Genomic DNA, 14,695 nt, shown 5'->3' with positions numbered 1-14,695 from the left:
CCGCCCGGGCCAGGTCCTCCACACACTCCTTATGTTGTTGAGTGAACTACTCATTTAGGAAGCTCACCAGCTGGTCCGTCGCTCACTGAGCTGACAGGGCCGGAACTTGCGCATCTGCCATTTCCACACTCGATATCTGCTCCTCACTCGCCAACAACTTCTGATTCATCCTTTACCGATTTTTTCTGGGCCGCAGCTCCATAAACTGGGGGTCCACCTCCTTCTGTTCCTACTTCTACAAAATTCCTGCAACAATCCGGCATAAAAGCCACAGAAAGACCACCATGAGCGGGAGCTGCCAAATGTGCGACCTTTCACTCCATGGCCGGCACTGGAAGTCCAATTAGAGTACATTACCACTTGGAATTGCCCCCCGCCCTCCAAGTGCCCACTTTTAACATTGCAAAATGTTCCCCAGTGCTTCTAAGGGGGCGATTTGCAGTATGCTCAAGGCCCTCCGCAACCTGTGGACCCCATAAGAGTGTCCTGTCGACATTGTTAATGAAGTGATTTAAATGGCCGGTGCATTGCATTAAATTGCATTCTATAATTAACTACTAAATTTAAAGCAATATACAACAATGCTGGTAATCTGAACTAAAAACTAAAATACTGGAAAGACTCAGCCGGTCTGGCCAGCATCTGTGGGCAGAGAAACAGAGTTAACGTTTGGAGACCGTGCTCGCTGAAGAGAGTCAGAAGTGCACAACACTAGGTTGGGCATCACGGTAGCACAAGTGGATAGCACTGTGGCTTCACAGCGCCAGGGTCCCAGGTTCGATTCCTCGCTGGGTCACTGGCTGTGAGGAGTCTGCACGTTCTCCCCGTGTCTGCGTGGGTTTCCTCCGGGTGCTCCGGTTTCCTCCCATAGTTCAAAGAAGTGCAGGTTAGGCGGATTGGCCATGATAAATTGCCCTTAGTGACCAAAAAGGTTAGGGTGGGTTATTGGGTTACGGGGACAGGGTGGAAGTAAGGGCTTAAGTGGGTCGGTGCAGACTCGATGAGCTGAATAGCCTCCTTCTGCACTGTATGTTCTATGAAGGGAGGTGGTGTTGCTCTGTTATTTAAGGATGACATCCGGGCAATAGTAAGGGGTGACATCGGTGCTATGGAGGATAAGGTTTTAATCCATTTGGGTGGAAATCAGGAATAGTAAGGCGGAAAAGTCACTGACAGGAGTAGTCTATCGGCCACCAAATAGTAACGTTATGGTGGGGCAGGCAATAAACAAAGAAATAACTGATGCATGTAGAAATGGTACAGCAGTTATCATGGGGGATTTTAATCTACATGTCGATTGGTTTAACCAGGTCGGTCAAGGCAACCTTGAGGAGGAGTTTATAGAATGTATCCGCGATAGTTTCCTAGAACAGTATGTAATGGAACCTACGAGGGAACAAGCAGTCCTAGATCTTGTCCTGTGTAATGAGGCAGGATTGATTCATGATCTCATAGTTAGGGATCCTCTCGGAAGGAGCGATCACAATATGGTGGAATTTAAAATACAGATGGAGGGTGAGAAAGTAAAATCAAATACTAGTGTTTTGTGTTTAAACAAAGGAGATTACAAGGGGATGAGAGAAGAACTAGCTAAGGTAGACTGGAAGCTAAGACTTTATGGTGGAACAGTTGGGGAACAGTGGAGAACCTTCCAAGCGATTTTTCACAGTGCTCAGTAAAGGTTTATACCAACAAAAAGGAAGGACGGTAGAAAGAGGGAAAATCGACCGTGGATATCTAAGGAAATAAGGGAGAGTATCAAATTGAAGGAAAAAGCATATAAAGTGGCAAAGATTCCTGGGAGATTAGAGGACTGGGAAATCTTTAGGGGGCAACAGAAAGCTACTAAAAAAAGCTATAAAGAAGAGTAAGATAGAGTATGAGAGTAAACTTGCTCGGAATATAAAAACAGACAGTAAAAGTTTTTACAAATATATAAAACAAAAAAGAGTGGCTAAGGTAAATATTGGTCCTATAGAGGATGAGAAGGGAGTTTTAATAATGGGAAATGAGGAAATGGCTGAGGAACTGAACAGGTTTTTTGGGTCGGTCTTCACAGTGGAAGACACAAATAACATGCCAGCGACTGATAGAAATGAGGCTATGACAGGTGAGGACCTTGAGAGGATTGTTATCACTAAGGAGGTAGTGATGGGCAAGCTAATGGGGCTAAAGATAGACAAGCCTCCTGGCCCTGCTGGAATGCATCCCAGAGTGCTAAAAGAGATGGCTAGGGAAATTGCAGATGCACTAGTGATAATTTACCGAAATTCACTAGACTCTGGGGTGGTCCCGGTGGATTGGAAATTAGCAAACATGACACCACTGTTTAAAAAAGGAGGTAGGCAGAAAGCAGGAAATTATAGGCCAGTGAGCTTAACTTCGGTAGTAGGGAAGATGCTGGAATCTATCAAGGAAGAAATAACGAGGCATCTGGATAGAAATTGTCCCATTGGGCAGACGCAGCATGGGTTAACAAAGGGCAGGTCGTGCCGAACTAATTTAGTGGAATTTTTTGAGGACATTACCAGTGCAGTAGATAATGGGGAGCCGATGGATGTGGTATATCTGGATTTCCAGAAAGCCTTTGACAAGGTGCCACACAAAAGGTTGCTGCATAAGATAAAGATGCATGGCATTAAGGGTAAAGTAGTAGCATGGATAGAGGATTGGTTAATTAATAGAAAGCAAAGAGTGGGGATTAATGGGTGTTTCTCTGGATGGCAATCAGTAGCTAGTGGTGTCCCTCAGGGATCCATGTTGGGCCCACAATTGTTCACAATTTACATAGATGATTTGGAGTTGGGGACCAAGGGCAATGTGTCCAAGTTTGCAGATGACACTAAGATGAGTGGTAAAGTGAAAAGTGCAGAGGATCTCGGCAGGGGTAGTGCTAGAGGGATGGAGTTTAAGACTAGGGAGGTTATGTTGCAATTGTATAAGGTGTTAGTGAGGCCCCACCTGGAGTATTGTGTTCAGTTTTGGTCTCCTTACTTGAGAAAGGACGTACTGGCACTGGAGGGTGTGCAGAGGAGATTCACTAGGTTAATCCCAGAGCTGAAGGGGTTGGATTATGAGGAGAGGTTGAGTAGACTGGGACCGTACTCGTTGGAATTTAGAAGGATGAGGGGGGATCTTATAGAAACATATAAAATTATGAAGGGAATAGATAGGATAGATGCGGGCAGGTTGTTTCCACTGGCGGGTGAAAGCAGAACTAGGGGACATAGCCTCAAAATAAGGGGAAGTAGATTTAGCACTGAGTTTAGGAGGAACTTTTTCACCCAAAGGGTTGTGAATCTATGGAATTCCTTGCCCAGTGAAGCAGTTGAGGCTCCTTCATTACATGTTTTTAATGTAAAGATAGATAGTTTTTTGAAGAATAAAGGGATTAAGGGTTATGGTGTTCAGGCCGGAAAGTGGAGCTGAGTCCACAAAAGATCAGCCATGATCTCATTGAATGGCGGAGCAGGCTCGAGGGGCCAGATGGCCTACTCCTGCTCCTAGTTCTTATGTTCTTATGTTAGTCCAACAGGTTTATTTGCAATCACAAGCTTTCAGAGCATAGCTCCTTCATCAGGTGAGTGAAGAGGGAGGTTACACAAACACAGCATATGTAGACAAAGCCAATGATGCAAGATGATAGTTTGAATGCGAGTCTTTGCAGGTAGTTAAGTCTTTACAGGTCCAGATGGTGCGACTGGAGAGAGGGATAATCACAGGTTAAAAAGGTGTGAATTGTCTCAAGCCAGGACAGTTGGTAGGATTTTTCAAGCCCAGGCCAGATGGTGGGGGACTGCCCACCCCAGTCCAACGCCGGCATCTCCACATCAGAGCTGAAGAGAGGTACAGGTAGAAATATGGGGCGGGATTCTCTGCCGGCGTGATTCTGTTATGCCGCCGCCCGGGGGTTTCACCGACGATGTGGGGCTGCCCCACAATGGGAAACCCCATTGACCGACTGCCGTAACGGAGGATCCCGCTGGCCGATCGGGACGGAGAATCCCGGCCATGATGTGTGGTTTGGAGCAGGTGGAGCAAAATTGCTCAGGGAGAGGTGGGAGCTCAGGAGAGATTTGATAAGGGTATCATGGACAGAAGACAAAGATAGTATTAAAGAATGAAGCAGGTGCTAATATATAGTTATAATTATAAATATAATATTAATATATCAGCTGGGGAGGGGACTTTATTGCAGTTGCCTTTCTGTGAGTGCAATCCAGCAGTACCCTCGCTGGTTTATTTGAAGTTCGCACTTTGTGCCTCACTCGAGCAACAAACACAGCAGCCGCCACCTCGGCGCACAGGGCATGTCGGGAACTGTAGTCCGGAAGGGGAGGCGAACGGTCTGGAGTGGGTTGAGAGGGACTACAACCCCCAGGGTGCGCCGCGGCAGGAGCTGCGCGCTGAGGCTGGCGGGAGAGCGCGCGGTGGGAGAGGGGGGTAAGGCCGCATCTCCCGGAGTGCGCGGCCGGGACACGGAGACCAGGATGAGCTCGGCGGACGGTGAGCGAGCGAGACAGCGGCCTCGGGCTGAGCAACACGGCGCCAAGAGGCCCGCTTCACCCAATGTAATGCACTTTCTCAACTAGCCGGATGAGGGCCGCGGTTTTGAATCGGGCCCGGGGCTGACTAGCAGCCCGAGGCCTGGGGCTTCAGGTGGGCCCCGGAGAAGGGGGGGGGGGGGGGCTGGAGGGTGTAAATCCCCGGGAGGGAGAGGGTTTCCTACCTGGAATTGGGGCGGTCGCAGTCGCTTTGTGCAGCCCACGGGAAGCTGCAGTACTATTTTTGACGGATTCCGTGACTCGACGTCCTCCCTAGATCCTGTTTTTTTTTTGTCTCTTCACCTTTGTTTCTGGACAAGTTAATATTTGGGGGTGGGGGCTCTCTGAGCTCAGCCCTGCGGTCGATCCACCACAAAGTTGAGCAACAAAGAAGGCATCCTGTTGTGAGTGCGTGCTGAATGACACCCGCGCTAGATCGAGGAAGGTGTGTGTTGGTGAGCTTTTGGCTCAATTGCAGGGCTGTCAATGGCTCCAATGAGACTTCGGAAGGTGCATGGGATTTCCTAACCCAGCTAAACACGTGGAACTGTGTTTATGCGGCCTTCCTCCCCACTTGAATCACTGCTAGGGTATGACTCCGTGTCTCCTGTCATAACAGCTGGTCAGTACCTGTTGTCGGTGCAGGGACAATTTGACCACACAGCTGAACTTCGCCTAAATGTATGCAGTTGTGCACTTTTGAATGGGAAGCCAACACAATGGGTTGAATGGCCTCCTGTGTTGTGACTGTTCTGTGATTCCCTGGTTAACAATTGGAAGGAGGCACAGTGCACCCCCTTTCTCTTCCCCTACTCCAAAGCTTCTGATATCTGGGTAAAATTATAGCATTTCTGGCCACTCTGAGGTCAGTTCTATCAACTAATTTGATAAGGGTGGCACAGTTGTTATCACTGTTGCTTTGCAGCTCTAGGGTCCCGGGTTCAATTCCGGTCTCGGATGACTGGAGTTTACACTTTCTCCCTGTGTCTGCGTGGTTTTCCTCTGGGTGCTCTGGTTTCTTCTCACGGTCCAGCACTTGGGCAGCATGGTGGTTAGCATAAATGCTTCACAGCTCCAGGGTCCCAGGTTCGATTCCCGGCTGGGTCACTGTCTGTGCGGAGTCTGCACGTCCTCCCCGTGTGTGCGTGGGTTTCCTCCGGTTTCCTCCCACAGTTAAAAGATGTGCGGGTTAGGTGGATTGGCCATGCTAAATTGCCCGTAGTGTCCTAAAAAGTAAGGTGTGGGGGGGGGGGGGGGTTGTTGGGGTACGGGTATAGGGTGGATACGTGAGTTTGAGTAGGGTGATCATTGCTCGGCACAACATCGAGGGCCGAAGGGCCTGTTCTGTGCTGTACTGTTCTATTCTATTCTTCCAAAGATGTGCCATGATAAATTGCCCTCGGTGTCCAAAAAGGTTAGGTGGGGTTACGGGGATAGGGTGGAGGTGTGGGCAGACGCGGGTGCGCTTCCAAAGTGCCAGTGCAGGCTCAATGGGCCAAATGGCCTCCTTCTGCACTGTAAATTCTGATACTATGAATATTAGCTATGAAACCTTTTTGAATCATTCTTGCAATGTGTTTACATACAAGAACTTTTGCATAGTTATGCTCCTAAGTCACCAGGGGTGCCATTTTATAAGGATGTGATTTCTATACCGTGGTATAAAAAGTGTGTTTCTTTATGGCTGCAACTATGATAACGAAGCTATTGAATGAATGTTGGATTTAAACGTTTCAGTAACTGAAACTTTTGTTTGGAATTTCTAAGAAAATATATCTTTGGTTGATTGTTTGATATCAATGGATAATGTCTGGTAAATGTGTGAAATTAATGTTTCTTTCATGTGCAGCAGATATGGAATGCAATTGCCTGCGCAGAAAGTGTGATGTGTGAGCTGAAATCTATACAAACACACACTTTCTATGTTTTAAAATGCCTTAGAACTGCTGATTATTGTCACAGCTGCACTCTGGGCACGTATTCAGGGGTTAGCGATGACCTGGTTAGCGTGCATTTACGGAGTGTTGGTGGAGACTCAATAGCCCAAATGGCAGCCCGAATGTAGAGATTGTACGATTCTATTAATTGAAATTGATTCATGTCAAGAGGGCTCGAATACAAGACCAGGGATGTACTTCTGACGCTGTATAAGGCTCTGGTCAGACCCCATTTGGAGTATTGTGAGCAGTTTTGGGCCCTGTATCGAAAGAAGGATGTGCTGGCCTTGGAAAGGGTCCAGAGGAGGTTCACAAGATTGATCGCTGGAATGAAGAACTTGTCGTATGAGGAACGTTTGAGGACTCTGGGTCTGTACTTGTTGGAGTTTAGAAGGATGAGAGGGGATCTTATTGAAACTTACAAGATACTGTGAGGCCTGGATAGAGTGGACATGGAGAGGATGTTGTATAAAAATTAGAACCATAGGACACCATCTCAGACTAAAGGGACGATCCTTTAAAACCGAGATGAGGAGGAATTTCTTCAGCCAGAGGGTGGTGAATCTGTGGAGGCTAATTCACTGTCTCTTTAAGACAGAGATAGATAGGTTCTTGATTAATAAGGGGTTATCGGGACAAAGCAGGAGAATGGGGATGAGAAAATATCCGCCATGATTGAATGGCAGAAGAGACTCGATGGGCTGAGTTGCCTAATTCTGCTCCTATGGCTTATGGTCTTATTAGGAGTGGCACAGTGGTTAGCACTGCTGCCTCACGGTCCCGAGGACCTGGGTTTGATCCCAAACCACATTCTAAATTGGACTTTTTAAAAAAGATGTACCACTCAACAGGACCTTGTATTAATCCTTGCAACACAATTCTAACGAGTCTCAATCCCGGCCCCGGGACACTGTCTGTGTGGAGTTTGCACATTCTCCCCGTATCTATGTAGATCTCACCCCCACAACCCAAAGATGTGCAAGTCGGTCGATTGGCCATGCTAAATTGCCCCTTCACTGGGGGAAAAATGTCCCCAAAAAAAATTCATTCGCTGCACATTGTCATAAGTTACCATTTTAAATGCAGGCTGCATATGCTGGATATGCAGCTCATCTATCTGAAACTTAGTCTAACCATGGGATATTTAAAATTAAATTAAGATATAAGATTTGGTGCGACAAGAATTTTGTCTCCTTCCAGATAATAGTGTTACTACAAATGTAAGAAATACTGAGATCAGAGTGTAAAAAATTCATTGTTTTGTTCCAGTGTTTATCACACTCTTTCTTTTACAGAGTAAAGGATGTAGTACGACTTGGGAATCAGCTGACTTGGGTGATGATGAACGGAAGTTGAAATTCCTAAGGCTAATGGGAGCTGGGAAGGTAAATTGAAAGTTAATTTCTGCAGTAGATTGTAATGGGGATGGGAAATGGAAGATAAAAATTTCTCATTCCAATTACTCTTTCGAGCATCATCACATGTTTTTTTCTCCCATGATTCCTGTGAATGGTGGAGCAGGCTCGAAGGGCAGAATGATGTACTGTTCCAGGGTGCTAGGTTCCTGATTCAAATACTACCAGCACAGAAGACTAATAAAATGACTAATCCACCTGGAATCTTTGCAATTGAATTGGTGTTTTGTGCAAAATTAAAGCAAAACTAGCTGATATGCAAACAATGAGCAGTTGTAGCTAATATTGCGCCTTGTGCCATTTAATGAGATAATGGCTGATCTGATCACCCCTTGCTTACCAATAATCTATCTAGTTCTTATTTAAAAATACCCAAAGACTGCTTCCACAACTTTTTCAGGAAGAGTTCCAAAGACTCACGACCCTCACAAAAAGAAATTCACTCACCTCCCTAGTAAATGGGTGACCCCTTGTTCTGGATTCTCCCACAAGAGAAATCAACCTCTTCACGTTAACCCTGTCGAGAACCCTCAGGACGATCTTGTATGTTTCAATCAAGTCGCCTCTTGCACTTCTAAAAATCCCAGCAGATACAAGCCTGTCCATCCTTTTCTCCTAAGATTTTAAAAAACAATAAATTTAGAGTACCCAATTCATTTTTTCCAATTAAGAGGCAATTTAGCATGGCCAATCCACCTAACATGCACATCTTTTGGGTCGTGGGGGCGAAACCCACGCAAACACGGGGAGAATGTGCAAACTCCACACGGACAGTGACCCAGAGCCAGGTTTGAACCTGGGACCTCAATGACGTGAGGCAGCAGGGCTAACCCACTGTGCCACCATGCTGCCCTCTTTCCTCCTAAGATATTCAAGGTATTGGTCTCCGAACTGCTTCCAGTGCATTTTCATCCAGTCACTGAGTGGAATAAGCCTGGGCAGTTTCAGCTCGATTTACAGCACAGCTGCTCAAAATTTGCCCATTTACATTCAGGAACCCTAAAGGCCGGCGTGTAAATAGCGCAATAGTGCAGTAAATTTGAAGTTGAAGAGGTTTGAAGTTCCCTTGGCTTAGTTGGTAATGTCTATTCCAGAATTGAGGGCATTTTCTAAGCCGATACACTCCAGTACAGGACTGAAGAAGTACTGTATTGTCAGAGGTGCAATCCTTTTAGATGAGATGTTAAAAGGAGGCCTATTCAGCCTTTTTAGGTGAAAGGTAGAGGTTCCATTGGACAGCTTGAAGAAGAGGAACTTAGTTCTTGTGTCCTGGCCAACGTTCCTTCATTTAAATAATGCCACCAAAAAGGGCTTAATTGTTTGTGTAACCTTGAGAATATTGGCTGCCATGTTAGTTTGCACCATACCAGCAAAAACACCTCCGAAATAATTAATTGACTGTAAAGTACCTTGAAACACCCTGAGGATGCGATGAGGTATGGCATAACTTTTAAGTTTGTCCATTCTTTACCCTCCACAAGTTGTGATCTTGGAAAATGTTGTTTGATTGGTGCAAAAATTACAATTCTGATTTGTCCGAGTGAAAAATCTATGCGTTTAGTTCTTTATCACGTCTGTCAAGTTCTGTTCCGAGAAAGTGAGGCAAGTGGAGGCACAGGGACATATTCCTTTCTGCACAGGAGTAATGTTTGCACTGTTTGTCAGCAACCAAGTGAGAATCAAATGCAAGTATGTGGGCTAGAGGACAAGCGTTTGTTTGATTTGTGGTATGTAAAATGAAAATGACTAGATTCAAGTATGAGAGGTATGCCGATGAGCTGGGTGGGTTGATTTGATTACATACTTAGTGTAACATTGAGCACCTGTTTTTATGAAGAGATGCCTTTGAAGCAGTGATAAATTAGATTTATTTGGAGTGAGCTGAGCTGAATTAATATTTTTCTTGGGTACCTGGTAAAGCAAAGGCTCCCCCGTCATCAGTTTTCATGTAGCAGTGATTTCAATTATTTATTTGGGTGTTTACAAATGTCGTTTGCCTTTTGTTGGGATGCATACCTCGTCGCCAGTTTTAATGTGGTGGATTAAAGATAGAGGCTGCAGGCTTTGGAAGTTCAACCAAAATGTAGATCTTTATTTGGAAAATGTTAACACTACAGGACACTACAGGCTGCGATGTTAGACTGCCCATTTGGCCATGCAAATGGCCATTGATGTCATTCTCATAGAATAACTACAGTATAAAAGGAGGCCATTTGGCCCACTGAGTCTGCACCAACCCTCTGAAAGAGCGGCCCACTCCCCTACCCTATCCTCATAACCCTGTACCCCAATTAACCATTGGACACTAAGGGACAATTTAGCATGGCCAATCCATGTAACTTAGACATCTCCAAATACCTCACGCAATTATTCTCTTAAAGTGCCCCAGATGTGCTACAAGGCACTTGTGAGGAAACATTATGAATACACAATTTTGAATAATGTGTCCCAACTGCAGTCATTTCTCTCAAACCGTAGCACTACTACGGATATCTTTCTGGTTTCTCATGATCCAATGCCTTTTCAACTCTGACTTTACCCAGTAGTTCCCAGTTTCCTCTATTTTGTTAACTCCAGATTTCTTGGAAACGTCTTATAATTTCTCTAGTTTCCTCAACTAGCTGGACTTTAGATTTTCGGCATCTGTTTTCTTAGCCATTGAAACCTCTGGGACATAGTTAGCTCTGCACAGGTCCAAACATTCATGCACCAGGGATCCTTCCTGGCTAACCTGGCACTGTGACTTCAGTGTTTACGAAATTAGACTCAATCCAAATTGCAAATTTTAAGCCTTTCCCGAGAAAAATCCCACTGGTGCGATTCTCCGGAAAAAATTCTAAGTGCTAGCGTTCGGCCCAGCGAGGCTGGCAACGCAATTCAACGTTAATTGGCTCACGCCACAAATGATGGCTCACCAGCTGATTCGCCGAGACAGCGCTCGCCAGCCACCCCGCTAACAGGTTTGAGCAGCACTTGCTCAGCCAACCTGCAATAATGGCGACGAGGAGATCAATCCCAAGATTCGGGGACGCTGACCGAGGGAAGCTCCTGGATGTTGTGGAGGCCAGGAGGGATGTGCTGTTCCCCCGAGGGTCCCGGATGGGCAGCCAGTGCTGCTTGGGACGATGAGGTGATGGCAGCCATCAGCTTGAAGAGCATGATCAGGAGGACTGGCCTACAGTGCCGGAAAAAGGTCAGCGACCTACACACGAGTGAGTAGACAGCAACGCCCCCTTCCCATAACCCCGCCTTCACGCTCCCTTTCTCATCACTGTGAACCACGCTTGTGACGAACAATGCTCTCTCTCGGTCTACTCAGGAAAAGCTCTCCTACAATCGGTGTCCCAGCCTGATGCTGAGTGTCGAGATCCATAGCCACTTGGAGGAGTCCCAGAGGCTAGGGGCGCAGGAGATGGCGCCGGCAATGAGTGGCGCCAAGGCGGGGTGGCGACCGCAGTGGAGAGCCTGGTGCATGACGTTGGCACCATGGGTAAAGGTGTCCAAGGTGTCGCGTAGTCAATGACTGCCATGGCTGAGGGCCTTGGCAGAATGACCGCCTCACTGGCGGATGCCACCCAGTACCAGGCTGACCTTGATGGGATTCTGTGGGACGTGTCCTGCTCTCAGGTGGGCCTTATTGAAGTGCTGCGGAGCATGTCCCAGCCTCAAGTGGACGTGGCTGAGGTGCTGCAGAGCACGTCCAAGTCACTGCGGAGCATCGTCGAGGGCGTCAACACCTTGGTGCAGACATTGGGGAACAGCCAGGAATGGTAAAGCCACATAATTCAGGGGCAGGCGGGGCTCAAACCAACTGCTCCTCCGTCCCAAGGTGGACACCAGGACCCTATGGGCACTGACTGAGTTGAGGGGGCGCTCAGGGCCAACCCGGACCCGACCCATGGAGTAGCGATGGTGGCCACCAGTTCCCCTGAGTTCCATTCTCTGCAAATAATCTTGATTAGTGTTACACGTAAGCTTACATTAACCCTGCAATGAAGTTACTGTGAAAATCCCCATGTCGCGCCACACCTGCGTCTGTTCAGGCACACTGACGGAGAATTCAGAATGTTCAATTCACCTAACAAGCACGTCTTTCGGGACTCGATGAGGTCAGCAGGCGGGATAGGCGGCACGACTGTGCATGTGCCGACGACCAGAGAGCTGGGGCCCTCCGACCCCAAAGGACTCCCGCCAGGGGCATCGAGGACCACGGGACGAGGTACTCGCCTGGTTGCCTCCATCTCGGGTGTGCATCCTGGCGCAACACCAAGACGCAGTGGTAGAGCTAGGAGAGCCAGGTTCGTTGAAGATCACTAAGGACACCGGGGGTGGGGGGGGAGCGGGTACCACCGGGAATTGGTTATCATTCAGCACGTTAAACTCCTTTTTATACAACCATTATGATGCCTCTCACTTTTTCTGCAATGCGGGCTGAACCCTGGACCCTTTGTCCATCCCTCCAGGCGTCCCCCCTCCACATGGCGCTCACCCACCCTCTGGCCATGGCTTTGTCACTGGAGCTGTGTCCCATCCCCTGGGTGTTTGAATGTTGCGTATGTGGTGTTGCCTCCCGCAGTGTTAAAGCACAGTGTCCAGGCATAGGTGTGATTGGGATGCTTGGCAATGGCTCCCACATGCTACATGGCCTGCCCACCGATGGGAATGCACATGTTGGCACGTGTGAAGTGCTCACTTAACCGCGATTGCCAATTCCCTATTAGCAATGGCCTTCAGCTGCGCAGCCAGAGGTCTCAGCAGTCGGTGGGGCCTACGGGTGGTCAGTGGGGCAGGGACAATCGTTGCCCCAGGAATAGGTAAACACAATCCAGGGTTGGCGTGGTGTGCCGCGAAGCAGACTTGCATTATGCATAAAATGCTGACAAAACTCAGTAGGTCTGGCAGCTTCTGTGGAGAGAGAAAGAGCTTTGAAGAAGAGTCGTATGGACTCAAAACATTAACTCTTTCTTTCTCCACAGATGCTACCAGGCCTGTAGAGTTTTTCCAACATTTACTGTTTCTACTGGATATTTCCAGCATCCACATTATTTTGATTTGATTTAGTTTATGCAAATAATGGTTGAGAATGATTTGGAAATTGAATTCAATTTCTCTACGTTGCCCTGAATGGTTATGTGATTCTCCACTATTCCAAGCCAAGCCTTGGTGTCTGGTTGACTGGTTCCTTTCAGCGTTTTAAATCTGGCAGCTGTTTTCGGTGCTTTTGTCTCAAACTTGGAGACTATGGCATCAGCAGCATCATATTTTTCATGATAACCTTTGCTTTGTGATCAGTTGAATATGCTTCAAACAAACACATCTTGACCCTAAGCTCTTCATGCAGTTGCAGTTTAAGGAGGGATCACAATCAGTGCTTGGGACAAGGAATCCCTTCAGAATACAATACCCAATTTGAGCCATTGCATCTTTTCAAGAGTATTATAGGGAAATATGGGTCATATTGAATACAAATTATATACAAATACTGCTGATATTGTAAAAATGCCTTAAATGTAGGACAAATACTACTTTCAAAAAAAAATCTTTACATGCCACCTGACTGTATGCACTCAACAAAAGAGGAAGAATAATCTAGAAGGGAAATGGGAATAAACTAGGCAAGATTTGAAAGGAATCTCAAAGACCAGAGTTACGTTCTTAACAAATGCCGCTTTAAAACAAAGATTACACCTGCAAGTAGCTTCTGAAATAGATTTTGTGGCAAAGGGATTCAAATCACCTGTAGCCTTTAGATGCTGTCCGCCAATTGTAATCTAGTGCAATATTTAATAAAAGATAAATATTCATTGAAATTAATTACATCAACACAACATCATGCTTTATGCTGACGATGTGCTGCTGCTTGTGTTGAAAGCTCAGCTGTTTCAGTTCCTGCCATCATTAATATAGATAGATTTAGTGCCTTCTCTGATTATAAGATTGCCTTCACAAAGTTGGAGGCTATGCTGGTGAGAGAGTTGAGGGGTAGACCACCACCCCGTACTAATTTCCATAAGGTGGTCTCCATTGGGGTTCACTTGTCTGGGTGTTGCAATTTCCCCCATTTCAAACAACTACACGGAGCTAATTTGCATCAGTTAATTGAATCTGTTAGATGGGACCTGACACATTGGTTCTCCCTGCCTGTATCGTGGCTGGGGAGGTTTGCTTTGCTTAAGATGAACATGTTGCCTAGATTGCTTTATACCTTGCAGATGTTGCCTGCTGGAGCAGTCATTTTCAAACTCAGGGTCGCGGAGCAATTGGTCAGGGCGTTCCCAATCGTGGGAAGAAGTGCCCAGCGAACGGCTTTTAAAAACGTCGGCCGCCTCCGGCTTTCTAGCATGCTGGCTGTCTCGCATATGCTTCCCTCCTCAGCTGGATCTAGCAGTGCGCAGGCCCGTAGCCCAGCGGGACAGACCGCCTCCTCTTGACTTCAGCGTACTCTCATGACCAGATTTTAAAAAAAATTGATGGAGTCTTCCCGTCAGAAACGGTGGCAGAGAGTAGTCACGCGCCCCATACAATGACGTAAAGTGCTCTGTGCATGATATCACGGTGGAGAGATTCCTCTATTTTGTAGCTGCCAGCAAGCAAGCAACAGGAATGTGTGAAGAACTAAAGATGGACCATTTTGTAATAAAGGAAGAGAGGGACAGAGACCCAAGCAGGCCAGGATCTCTCAATTGAATCTATTGGCGAGAGCTCTGGAGAGTCCACGGCAGGACAAAGCAGTGCTGGTGTGAGCTTTATCCAGAGCTCCAGGGCCTCTGGTGAATAAATAATTAAGAAGAAACTGAAA

The 14,695-nt window shown here is 46.8% G+C and overlaps 1 protein-coding gene across 1 annotated transcript in view; it reads left to right on the top strand.

Moving 5' to 3' along the window:
* The first annotated feature begins 4,392 nt into the window (after positions 1-4,392).
* c9h11orf58 (chromosome 9 C11orf58 homolog) overlaps positions 4,393-14,695 on the top strand; it is a 31,159-nt gene continuing 20,856 nt past the window's right edge. The window contains exons 1-2 of the mRNA XM_038808082.1: positions 4,393-4,571; positions 7,777-7,866. Coding sequence (XP_038664010.1) covers positions 4,491-4,571; positions 7,777-7,866 — 171 coding nt within the window. The 5' untranslated portion in view covers positions 4,393-4,490. The remainder of the gene's footprint in view (positions 4,572-7,776; positions 7,867-14,695) is intronic.

This window comes from Scyliorhinus canicula, chromosome 9, assembly GCF_902713615.1.
Source record: "Scyliorhinus canicula chromosome 9, sScyCan1.1, whole genome shotgun sequence".
Lineage (NCBI taxonomy): Eukaryota > Metazoa > Chordata > Chondrichthyes > Carcharhiniformes > Scyliorhinidae > Scyliorhinus > Scyliorhinus canicula.
Note: the sequence above shows the minus strand (reverse complement) of the source record. Positions and strands in the feature narration are given on the sequence as shown.